At 32.4% G+C, this 13,163-nt stretch overlaps 1 protein-coding gene across 1 annotated transcript in view; it reads left to right on the top strand.

Annotated features, from left to right (window-relative positions):
• Positions 1-13,163, top strand: part of LOC148948550 (uncharacterized) — a 55,051-nt gene that overhangs the window by 21,019 nt on the left and 20,869 nt on the right. The window contains exon 4 of the mRNA XM_089094964.1: positions 1,391-1,491. Coding sequence (XP_088951090.1) covers positions 1,391-1,491 — 101 coding nt within the window. The remainder of the gene's footprint in view (positions 1-1,390; positions 1,492-13,163) is intronic.

Genomic DNA, 13,163 nt, shown 5'->3' with positions numbered 1-13,163 from the left:
TATGTGGTTTGTATTATGTGTTTGAAAATTATTATTGAATCTGATTTGTTGGGGAAATGGTGGTTTAATAACAGCAAACAAAATTTTTTTTAATTTTTGCATCTAGGCAATGTTGCTCTAAGGTCTGGGAATCATCTGCAGAAAATGAACACTCAAACAAAATGTTCTGAACATTCTTTTTATATTGATGGCAAAGAGGAGAGTGATGTAGCCCCCAAGTAAAAAATATATCACTTAAAAGAATATATCCAGCTTTCCCTCGGTAATAAATTATGGAGAAGTTCCTAGGTTGGAATGGAATAAACTACATTTGACAATGATGGGCCTTTGCTCCGCACCTCAAAGCGTCTATAACGTTCCACTTCAAAAAAGAAACTTGTGAAGAAAATGTCATCAATTTTACTTCCATTTGAACTGCTATTTGAACTTTTCTATTTCGACAAGGAAGCAATGGATTTTTTTTTTCTGCCGTCAAAAGTCGACGAAACATCGACATTTTTCAAATCGAACGCCTGCCGTGACGACACAGAATCAAATAAAACGGCAAAATTCCTTGTCTTATCGACAGAGAAGTTAAGTCAAACGAGGCTCATTTCCGACCTAGAGGCGTTTCGTTAATAGCGGCATCATGATCCTGACCAGCATTTGTTCTTTTGGTTCCTATATAGAATGCCTTCAATTCTCTCAAAGGAATCTTAGGCTTTTTCTAAAAGCCTAAGTAAGTGAAAACAATACGTCTTCTACCGCTTTCAAGAAAAAATCACACAAATTATAATTGCGTTAATTTTTCGCTCATTTAGTAATCTTTTCTAAAGGATTTTATTTTTGACCTGGTGGTAACCCTGTTGGATGCTCGCAAGAGAGTCTTTTTTGGTTTTGCTTCAAGAAAAGAGACTCCATCTTATCATAGACATTGCATGCAATCAGTATGTTTCATTAAAGATGATGGATTTTATACGATCCAACGTGTTGATATGTTTGATGGTGACTTAAGCAAGTTATTTTGACGTCTATAATTTGTTTGTTGTTAATAAACAAAAAAAAGAAAACGGACTGAAGTCGATTTGAAAAAAAAATGTTTTGTACATAAACTAAAGAGCGACGTCAAAACTTAGAACAAATATGAACTAGCCTAAATATGGGGGAGGCTGTCCCGTCACATATGCTAGGTATTATCTGAATGATTATTTCAAAATGTGATCTGTGTTAATTTTGTCTTCTATCTCATCTTCTTTCTAGTGCGTGAATAATTATTTTCTTGGTACTATATAGGATCTCCTGTCATGAAAATGCTAAGAACCTGCTGATGTAAGAACTAAGTAACATGTGATGTAAGAACATGTTCTGAGCTTTGAAACTCTCTTTTGAACTTTATTTAAACATTTTCTAGCGTCAAAACTTAGTAGTCAGAGTGATTCGAGGACTTGGAACGAAGAAGACTTTCGAAATATTGCCAAGGCCTTGTTTGATGAAAGTCAAGAATTTGTACAGGTAAGCATTCCACAAGCTTTTTTTTCCTTAGATAAAGAACACATTAGTTATTGAATTTCCATATTGTACTTTACTTGGTCTATCTAAATTCTAAATTCCAAAAGTTTTAATTTTCTTTTGACGTGTTTACACAAATATCTACATAACCTAGAGAGGGCATAGAGAAAAAATTAAGGAAATTCAATAGCCCTAAAAGATAATACAGGCCAACCGAAACTTTTTAGGCCTGAAGTGCAAATATAATTTTCAGTCATTTGGTTTTCTTGTGATAAGTAGGAAGTTTCTACCTTTTCCCATCGCTTTTAGTTTGTGAGGTTTTTTTTGGTCTATTTTGACGAAATTGTAGGCTCCCCCTGTCCCAAAAAAGACATATTGTATCGCAACTCAGTATAAGCAAGCCTAGAGAACTGAACTCTTAAGTATGATCTACCTTACATAATGAAAATCTGAATGGCGTCCTCTTTTTTTGTAAGAGAACTGTTTTTTTCCAAAACTTCATAACAAAGTTTTAGCTATAATTTTACCCTTCTTCTTCTTCTTCGGAAAAACAGCGCTTGGAGTCTAAAGACAGTCTCCTTCGGCTTCAGACAAAAATTTCTGCTGGTTTATTTCATTCAAATATTCATATTCTGCTTTCCAATTATACTTCCACTTAACCAAACTGAAGCTGTGAACCATGCTAAACTATGTCATTCCACTTTAGAAAACGACTAATCTCCCGGAATAGTATCCTTTCCTCATTTCCTAGGAGCTTGATGTTAAGCAGTTCACTTATGTCAGGCTTTATTTTCAATCTTTAAAAAATATTTCTTGTTTTATTTGCCAACTTTGCAATACTATTGCAGCTAAAGATGAGGTGTTGTGTGAAGTTTCAGGGACTAAAGAACAAAATCTACAATTTGGGTCCCCTCTTTTTTTTCCAGTCGTATTCTTCTTTCCTCGGGTTCAATGTATCACTTCGAATTCGGAAGTATAGGACATTTTCTTTACGTGATGGAAAAATGAGTGCTAGCTGTGGTAGATTCTTCTTGGGAATTCTTTTCCGAATTACGTCACGTAGAGTTTTTTATTTTAATGATGGGTCTATGTGGATGTCTGTTGTTTTATTTGCAAGTAAATCGGCTACCTCGTTATGTTTAATACCTTGGTGACTTGGCAGATGATGTAAATAAAGCTTGATATTTCTTTCTTGAATGCTCCACATTAATTTCCTAAGACTTGCTATATCAGAGTCTATTACTGGCCTGAGGACTTAGCTCATGAGCTGTAAGGCAGACTTAGAGTCTGAGAGCCAGATCACCTTCCTAGATTCAGGGGGCATTTTGTTTATAGCATTTAGAGCTTCACATATAACCTTTAGCTCAGCCGTAAGGATGGAAGTGTCATTTGGAAGCCTAGTGGATATGTTTAAGCCCTACTCAGGAACCACCGCAGCTGCTGCTGCCCTGCCTCCTTTCAGTGACCCATCTGTAAACATTTATATGAAATTCCCGAAGCAGGTTGTCATTTTTTGCTTGAAAATAGCTTGCACTTGACTGGGAAGATAGCTTGACTTTTTGCCTGTAATAAGCTCCAAGCGAGTATCAGCTGGTGCAAACTTCCATTTGAGGGGCTCTTGAAAATGGTTAAATTGGATGATATCATCTTTCCAAGTCAAAACTAGATCATTAAAGAGCACCCAAGACCTACTTTGGGCATCTTGCTTTTTCCGAAGGACTAGAGGCAAAAGTTATTTCAAAAACTGGATTATTATAGCCAATTGCCTGGATCTTTTGTGGAGCCTCACTTTTTAGCTGAAATATGATAATTATGTATTTGGGTCTTTTTCCGCTCATTTTATAGCTATTTCTTATAAACATGTTTTTCATTGGATTTGAGATTGTATGGAAAATTTGGAATCAGTAAGACGCAGTAAAGGAGTTTAAAATCAATTACAACGTTCACAAGCTAAAACAAAGAAAAAAAAGGATAGATGTCTCAACCCTAGTAAAGTTAAAAAACATACAAAAACGATCAAGCGTCAAAAGTAAGTTCCTGTTGAGATTTTTACTATATATCTGGTAGGTCATGTTCAAGAATTTAGTTTCTATAATTTCTTTTTCAAGATCGTGATGCTTGTAAAGGGTGGGTGAAGAGTGGAGATTTTCATAATTTTCTAAAATAGAATTAATATCTTAAAAAATAGCTGTGGGGTACAATATAAACTCTACCTTGAAACTAGTAAAAAGATGATACGACCCAGCAAAAACTATTTTACAAGCTTGCACCGTTCTAATTACACATATTTTTAGAAATTTTGCTTCTTTAAACAGTATTTTAAAATTTAGTTTAGCTGTCAAAAGGCTCCTAGCTATTGGATTGCCTTAATTTTGTCTCTCAGATCTCTACTAATCATGAGGATCGTTTGACAAATATGCTCGAAGAAAATCGAGATTTTTTTTTTGCAAAACCTTGTTTCGGTTACTTTCAGACTTTGGGTACTGAAAAGACACCCCCCCCCCCAATAAAAAAGAAGTAGAAAGTCTCAGTCAGAGGATAGCTAAGAACAGTTTCAATAAACTCCGTATTTCGTACCAAGTCCCGATTAGGCGGTTGGCGTGAACTGACCCAGAAATAGAAAATTTAAAGAGCAACTGTAGTTGTTAAGGCCAGTAGGTGGACTACAGACAAGGTAGGGTACAGAATACCACTTCTTTAAGATTTTTTTTGCTGAAATTTGGGTGTCTTCTTTGGCAGTCAAACTTCTAAGTACCCTTAAGAGTAGAGTTTAAGAGTCTAGCAAAAATGTTTTTGAGTAGGCCCATTGACAATCTCAAAGCGGTTTGTTTATTCATAATACCATATTTCATCATTCCAAAAATAAAATGCACGGACAAAAGTGAGAAAGTAAAGAAAGGGAAAGACTTTTCGCTGTGAATGCCTAACTAGGGTTGACTGACCTAGGGGGTGGGGGTGATTAGCATAACCGTGTTTAACTCTATTGTACTTGGTGGAATCGGGTGGCTACAGTAGTTTATGATTCTTATTATTACGCTTTCTCTTTCTAAATGCAGAAATAGGGCAAATAATTCGATATCTAAATTGAGAGATTTTGATAGGTTGTTAAAGATTTTTTTTCACGCTAATTTAGGTTAGTCGCCACTTAGGTACTTGTATGATATACGCCCTACCTAATGTTCTTCTAATATGTTTCTCTGATGCTCAATCCTAATGAAATATACCAAATTAAAATAAAAATATAATACTTTAGAAAAAAATTTGAGCTATATATTAGGGGGGGGGGGGTTGGAGATAAAGTATAGCGGGTCTGCATGTCTAATGTGTTAGGTACAATTATTCTGCATATTATGTAGTAAGAACTGTTTTCTAACTTCATACTGTCCAAATACTATATCCCCCCTTAATGTGCAAATATATAGCCCAAATTATATATTTTCCATCTATTTTGTCACTTCTATTTGTCTTGTCTCTCGCTAAGGTGAAAGAAACTAACGAAAGAAAACCGGTTCTATAATGCGTCAATGAATGAACAACTTGAAAGGTAGAGCGTGTATCGTACAAGTACCGCTACTTAGATTAGGGTCTTTAAATGTTAATAAATTTGGTCATTCCTAAAGCCACTAAAAATGGAAAATTTTCAATTGACAAAAGTGATCCCAAAATTTTTTTTTTTGCATTTTTTTTGTTATCACATTTTTTTTGTTCAGAAATTGGATTTTAAAAGACACGGTATTACAACAAAAATCATTACAACTATCCCTCTTTCAGATACATTCTGTAGTCTTCAGATTTTTCCCACTTATCTATATTAACGTTTATTTAAATAGCGATCGTTCTACTCAGAATGAATGCTAAATTATGTTACTAAGCAAAAAAAAAAAAAGAAGAGATTATTTTTTAGTTCCACTGTTTTAATAATAATTATTTCAACTTAGCTCAATTCCTAAAGGCTTAAGTACTGCGTCCTGTAAAAAAAAAAAAAAAAAAAAAAAAAAAAAAATATGTGCGTACATTGTAGCTCAAAGTGTCGGAGTTAGTTAATTGCGAATAGATTAAATTAATTATTTTCAATTGCATCGGTTTTGCTTTTGTGCAGTTACAAAGTAGACTTCTGAAGTGCTTTTGTTTGCGTTCCTGGTTCACAAATGCCGTTGAAGTTGGCATGGGTACTTTTAATAATTTGCATCCATCCGCGACGATAAATTTTTTAGTTTTATTGTCAAAAAACAAATCTGTTGTTGTCTTTTCAAGAGAAAATTTTAAGTCCCAATTTGTAAGTCCCAAGGGTTGAATTTGTGCAGTTACAAAGTAGACTTCTGAAGTGCTTTTGTTTGCGTTCCTGGTTCACAAATGCCGTTGAAGTTGGCATGGGTACTTTTAATAATTTGCATCCAAGTAGAGATGCCATAATATCTCCGACGAGTCACCCCTGCTGCCACCTATAACTTTTTTTACATAATTCATGGATGGTTATGTGTGTTGGTCGATTTATTTGATGTTATTCATGGGTGTTTTTATGGATTTTGTCAGTGAGAATTTGAATAACAGGAACTTTGTCACATTTATGTCTGTTTTCTTGGATGTTTTATGGATTTTGTCAGTGAGAATTTGAAAAACAGGAATTTTGTCACTTTTGTGGATTATTGAGTCATTAACCAAATCGTTTCCGGGCAAAGTTAATGACACTTCCTTCCTGTTCTTGTTCAAGCCAAATGTTATGAATTTCCGGGGAACACCTGTGCTGTCAGTCATTAATCAAATTGTTTCCGGGAAACAGTTAATTAATGTCTGACAGACGACGTAAAGTTAATTAATGTCTTTGGATTTCGAACAGAAATGTTTCCGAGGCAAAGTTTAGATCACACATGACAGATGATGTCATGATTGATTGAATTGTCTCTGGCGCGAAGTTTATTAATGCCTGGAGTTCTTCCAGAAGAATTGTTTCCGAGGCAAATTTTAGATCTTAGCGACAAATTGTTTTAGCGCAGGAATCAGTTTTCCAAATAATTGAAATGCGCCAGCGCAAGGATGCCAAAGGGATGCCAAACAAAAGGAACATGCTGAAATTTCGTTTAGGGATAATTTTTGCGAAACCGTTTTAGCTATTTTATGGAATTATTTCGACAAAACAGTTAGAGACATTATAAAATATGATTTTTGAAGAGATTTTAGAAGAGAATTTAATGGTGAAACTCTGTGGTCGTTATAATACACAAGTTCCATTTGAACAGTGTTGTGAGGTCCTCTACCCCAACCCCAAAGGGCTCCAACCCCCCACCCCAACCCCAAAGGGTTCCGATCCCCCTACCCCAACCACAAAGGGTTCCAATCCCCCTACCTCAACCCCGAAGGAAGCCCCCGGTCCTCAAGCGTCCCCCCAAGCTCCCAAAGGGCCCCCAGACCCCCAAAGGCTCTCCTCGGGCCCCCAAAGGCCCTCCCCCGGTCCCCAAAGGTCCACCGGGACTCCCAAAGGACCATTCAGCCCGCAAGGGCCCCCCCGCCCCCCAAAGGCCCTCCCCCAGTCCCCAACGGCCCCCCGGACCCCCAAAGGCCCTCCCCGATCCTCAAAGGCCCCCCAGGCTCCCAAAGGGCCCCCGAACCCCCAAAGACCCACCCCCCGTCCCCAAAAGTCCACCCGGCGCCCAAAGGGCCCCCGGTGCCCCCAAAGACTCCGGAGCCCCACAGTATAATACTTTTTTAAGGCTTTATTATATCTTTTCAGAACAAATTATTATTTTAGGGAATTATTTCGGCGAAACAGTTAGAGACATTTTAAAATATGATTTTTGAAGAGATTTTAGAAGAGGATTTGAGAGTCAAACTCCGTGGTCGTTATAATACACAAGTTCCATTTAACAGTGTTTTGAGGTCCTCTACCCCAACCCCAAAGGGTTCCAATCCCCCGACCCCCACCCCCAAGGAAGCCCCGGTACGCAAAGGTCCTCCAAGCACCCAAAGAGCCCCCAGACCCCAAAGGCCCGCCAGACCTCCAAAGGCCCACTCCCGGCCCCCAAAGGCCAATCGAGCTCTCAACAGACCCACGGGATCCTAAAGGCCTTCACCCGGTCCCCAACTGTTCGCACGGCTCCCCACTGGCCGACCGATCCCCAAGGGCCCTCCCCCCGTCCCACAAGCTCCACCGCGCTCCCAAAGGGCCCCCGCCCCCCAAAGACCCTCCCCCGATCCCCAAACGTCCACCGGGCTCCCAAAGGACCAATCGGTCCTCAAGGGCCTCCAGACCCACAAAGGCTCTCCCCGGGCTCCCAAAGGACCACCCAGCCCGTGGTTTAGTTTTAGTTAAAGTATAGAGTGTTTTAGCTTAGAGTCATAACTTAGAGTTTTTGTTGAAGCTCTAGTTTAGTTTAATTTTAGTTAAGAGTTTGATGTTTTACCTTTGAGTTTCAGTTAGAGTTTTAGTTTGGCTTAGTTTTAGTTAAGAGTTCGTATTTTTAGCTTAGAGTCTTAGCTTAGAGTTTAAGTTAGAGATATTGTGTAGTTTAGTTTTAGTTAAGAGTTAAGAGTTTTACCTTAGAGTCTTAGCTTAGAGTTTCAGTTACAGTAGAAGTTTAGTTTAGTTAAAGTTAAGAATTTAGAGTTTCATCTTAGAGTCAGACCCTAGAGTTTTACTTAAAGTTATAGTTTGGCTAAGTTTTAGTTAAGAGTTTAGAGTTTTAGCTTAGTCTTAGCTTAGAGTTTTTTTGTTAGAGTTCTAGTTTAGTTTAGTTTTAGTTAAGATTTTAGAATTTTAGCTTAGAGTTTTTTTTGTTAGAATTCTAGTTTAGTTTAATTTTATTTAAGAGTTGATTTTGTACGTCTGAATTTCAGTTAGAGTTATAGTTTAGTTCTAGTCAAAATTTTAAAGTTTTACATTAATTTCTTAGCTTTTAGTTTTTATTTTGAGCTCTAGTTTAGTTTAGTTTTGGTTAAGATTCTGAATTTTTAGCTTAGATTTTTTTTCTAGAGTGCTAGTTTATTTAGTTTTAGTTATGAGTTTATAGTTTTTGTTGAAGTTTTATTTTATTTTAGTTTTATTGAATAGATTAGAGTTTTAGTTTAGAGTCTTAGCCTAAAGTTTTTGTTAGAGTTTTAGTTTTGTTTAGTAATATTCAATAGTTTATGGTTTTAGAATAGAGTCTTAGCTTAGAGTTTTTGTCAGAGTTCTACTTTAGTTTACGTGTAGTTAAGAGGCTAGAGTTTTAGCTTAGAGTCTTAGCATAGAGTTTTAGTTTAGTTTTAGTTAAGATTTTAGAATTTTACCTTAGAGTTTTTTTGTTAGAGTTCTAGTTTATTTTAGTTTTGGTTAAGAGCTTAGAGTTTTAGCTCAGAGTTTGATTTTTTACCTCTGAGTTTCAGTTAGAGTTCTAGTTTAGTTTTAGTTAAGAGTTTAGAATTTTAGCTTAATGTCTTAGCTTAGAGTTTTATGTTAGAGTTCTATTTTAGTTCAGTTTTAGTTAAGAGTTTGGTGTTTTACAATAGAGACCTAGCTTAGAATTTTAGTTTAGTTTAGTTTTAGTTAATATTTTAGAGTTTTAGCTTAGAGTCTTAGTTTAGAGTTTTGTTAGAGTTCTAGTTTATTTTATTTCTAGTTAAGATTTGGGTGTTTTACCTTAGAGACCTAGCTTAGAATTTTAGTTTAGTTTAGTTTTAGTTAAGATTTTAGAATTTTAGCTTTAGTTTTAGTTAAGAGTTTATAGTTTTACCTTAGAGACCTAGCTTAGAATTTTAGTTTAATTTAGTTTTTCTCAAGATTTAGAATTTTATCTTAGAGTCTTAGCAGAGAGTTTTTGTTAAGGTTCTAGTTTAGTTTTTTTTTAGTTAAGAGTTTAGAGTTTAGCTTATAGTACTATCTCAGAGTTTTAGTTAGAGTTCTAGTTTAGTTTAGTTAAGAGTTTAGAGTTTTAGCTTAGTGTATTAGCTTAGAATTTTAGCTATATTTCTAATTTAGTTTAGTTTTAGTCAAGAGTTTAGAGTTTTTATCTGAGACTAATAGTTTAGAGTTTTTGTTGAAGTTCTAAATTATTTTAGTTTTAGTTAACAGTTTGGTGTTTCAGATTAGAGTCTTATCTTAGAGTTTTGTTATAGTTCAATTTTAGTTTAGTTATAGTTAAGAGATAATAGTTGTTAGCTTAGAAACTTATGTTAGAGGTTTTTCTAGATTTATAGCTTATTTTAGATTTATCTAAGACTTCTGAGTCTTACAATAGGTAATTAGCTTATAGTTTTTGTTATATTTTATGTTTTAGTTGATTTATAGTTATAAGCTTATAGTTTTTTAATAGAATCTTAGCTTAGATTGTTTGTTAGAGTTATTGTTTAGTTTACATATAATTAAGAGTTTTGACTATTAACTTAAAGAAATATATTATAATTTTAGTTTAGTTTGTTCATAGTTAAGAGATTAGTATTTTAGCTTAGAGTTTAGTTTCGTAATAGTCAATAGTTTTGTGTTTTAAAGTATAGTGATATATTAGATTGTTAGTATAGTTTTAGTTCAGAGTTTAGAATTTTATATTAGAGTCTGATGATAGTGTTTTTGTTTGAGTTCTAGTTTAGTTTTTTTTAAAAGTTTAGATTTTGAGAATATTGTACTATATCAGGACTTTAGCTGGAGTTATGGGTTTGTTTTTTGTTATTTAAGATTTAAGATTAATTTTATTAGATTATAAGTTTTATGTTTTTGTTGAATATATTTCGTTGTTTATATTCTCATATTATTATGATATTTATTATTTTATTTATATATTATTTTATTTTTATTTGAGAGTATATAGTTTTAGCATATATTACTAGATTTTAGTTGTTGTTAGAGTTTTAGTTTATTTTAGGTTTTGTTGATAATTTTAAGATTTATTTCATTTTCTTATCTTAGAGTTTTTTTCAAATCTATATTTCAGTTTAGTTATAGTTAAGAGTTTGGTGTTTCAAACTATAGGCCTGGCTTTTATTTTTAGGCTAGTTTAGCTTAACTTAAGAGTTTAGAGTTTTAGCTAATTATCGCAGATTATAGGTTTTGCTAGAGTTCTAGTTTAGTTTAGTTTTAGTTAATATTTTATTGTTTTTATCTTATATTATTAGTTTATAGTTTTTGTTGAAGTTTATTTTTGGTTTATAGTTTTATATTATTATTATATATTTAGTTATAGTTCTAGTTTAGTTTAGTTATAAAAGAATTAATAGTTTAAATTAGAGTTATAGATTAGAGTTTTTGTTAGATTTCAAGCTTTTTTTAGTTTTATGTAAGAGTTTAGAATTTTACAGTAGAGTGTTAACTTGCATTTTGAGTAAGATTTTCAGTTTAGTTTATTTGATTTTAATAATTTTGAGTTTTAGATTAGACTCATGTCCCAGATTTTTACTTTAATTTATAGTTTTGTTTTGTTTTAGTTAAGAGCTTAAAGTTTTATATGATTTTTAGCTTAGAGTTTTTTATAAAGTTCTAGTTTAGTGTAGTTTCATTTAAGAGTTTAGAGTTTTAACTTAGCTCCATAGATTAGAGTTTTCATTGAATTTCTAATTTAGTTTAGTTTTATTTAGTAATTTTTTATTTGACCGTAGAGTTTCACGTAGAGTTCTAGCTTATTTTACTTATATTTAAGAGAATATAGTTTCGACGTTGAGTCTTTTCTTAGAGTTTTAGTTTGAGGTATAGTTTTGCTCATTTTTAGCTAGGAGTTTATTATTTTGTCTTATAGTATTAGCTAAGAGTTTTTTTTATAGTTCTAGATTAGTTTAATTTAAGTTAATAGTTTATATTTTTAGATTATAGTTTTTTTGTTAGACTTATAGTTTTCTTTAGTTTTAGTTCATAGTTCTATTTTTTTAAGTTTGAGTTTAAATTAGAATTCTAGTTTAGTTTTAGTTAAGAGTTTTTTTTTTTACCTTTGAGTTTAAGTTAGATTTCTAGTTTATTTTTACTTAAGAGTTTTTAGTTTTACATTAGACTCTTCGCTTAGGGTTTTTTTGTTAGTATTATATTCTATTTTACTTTTTAAGTTTTTATTTTTTTATCTCTGAGTTTCAGTTAAAGCTCTAGTTTAGTTCTAGTTAATAATTTATTTCTTTACCTTAGAGTATTATCTTGGATATTTTTTTTATATTTAGGTTGTATTGTATATTTTTTACAGTAAATAGATTTTAATATTGTATGCGTATAATATGCTTTTTTTAGATATCTAGTTTTGTTTAGTTTCATCTAATTGTTAAGTTTTTACAATAGTATAATCTTATAGTTTTTGTTGACTTTTTAGTTTATTTTAGTTAGGAGTTTAGAGTTTTAGCTTAGAGTCTTTTATTGGAGTTTTTTGTTAGAGTTGAATTGTGGTTTAGTAATATGTAATAGTTATTTGTTTTAAAGTAGAGTCATAGCTTAGAGTCCTTGTTATAGTTCTAGTTTAGTTTTAGGTTATAGTTTATGATTTTAGCTTAGACTCTTATCTCAGAGTTTTTTTTAGATTTCTAGTTTAGTTTAGTTTTAGTAAATGGTTTATAGTTTATTTATTATATTAATTTATTATAGTTTTTGCTTAAGATATAGCTTAGTCTAGTTTTAGATTAGACTTTACATTTTTAGCTTCTATTATTATCTTACAACTGTTTTTATAGTTTTAGTTTAGTTTAGTTTTAGCTAGAAGTTTGGAGTTCCGTCCTATATTAATATATAAGAGTTATATGTAGAGTTGAAGTTTATTTTAGCAATAGTTAATAATTTAGAGTTTTTATCTTATAGTTGTACGATAGAGTTTTTTTATATTCATAGTTTGTTTTAGTTAATAGTTTAGAGTTTTATAACATATTCATAGTTTAGAGTATTTATTGAAGTTGAAGTTTAGTTTCCTCATAGTTAAGAATTTATAATTTTCATCTTAGAGTATTATCTTAGACATTTTGAAGTTATAGTTTAGTTTAGTTAATAGTTTAGAGGTCCAACTTAGAGTCTTAGCTTGGATTTTTACTTAGAGTTTAAGTTTAGTTTAATTACAGGTAAGGGTTTATAATTTTATATTTGAGTCTTAGCTTAGAGTTTTAGTTGGTTTTCTAAATTAGTTTAATTTTAGTTAAGAGTTTAGTTTTTTACATTAAAGTCTTGGATTATTTTTTCATCTATAGTTCTTGTTTAGTTTAGTTTTATTTGATAGTTCTGATTTTTAGAAAAAAGTCTTAACTTATAGTTTTAGTTTGAGTTATTGTTTAGTTTAGTTTTAGTTAAGAGTTTATAGCTTTACCATAAAATCATAGCATAGATTTTTAGTTAGAGTTACTGTTTAGTTTAGCTCTAGTTAAGAGTTTTAGCTTTCGCTCAAAGTATTAGCTTAGAATTTTAGTTAGAGCTGAAGTTTAGTCCAAACTAGCATAACCACAAAATTAAACAATATTGCATGGAAATACCAAAATCATAGGTTAGGGTAGGTCAGCTTAGAAGTTTGACTTCTCCACGTTTAAGTTTGGTTAGATTAGGTTAACTTATATTGAGCGCGCATGATAAGTTAACATAATATAACCAAACATTAACGTGGAGAAACCAAACTTCTAACCTGACCTAGCCTAACCTATGGTTTTGGTATTTTCATACAAAAATTCTTAATTTTTTGGTTATGCTAATTTGGGCTAAACATCAGCTCTAGTTAAAATTCTAAGCTAATACTTTATGATAAAGATAAAACTCTTAACTA

This window comes from Artemia sp. Qi Xiang Cuo, chromosome 9 (assembly GCF_049724085.1).
Source record: "Artemia sp. Qi Xiang Cuo chromosome 9, ASM4972408v1, whole genome shotgun sequence".
In the NCBI taxonomy this organism is placed as follows: domain Eukaryota; kingdom Metazoa; phylum Arthropoda; class Branchiopoda; order Anostraca; family Artemiidae; genus Artemia; species Artemia sp. Qi Xiang Cuo.
The sequence above is the reverse complement of the archived record's forward strand: the minus strand, read 5'-3'. Positions and strand labels throughout refer to the sequence as shown.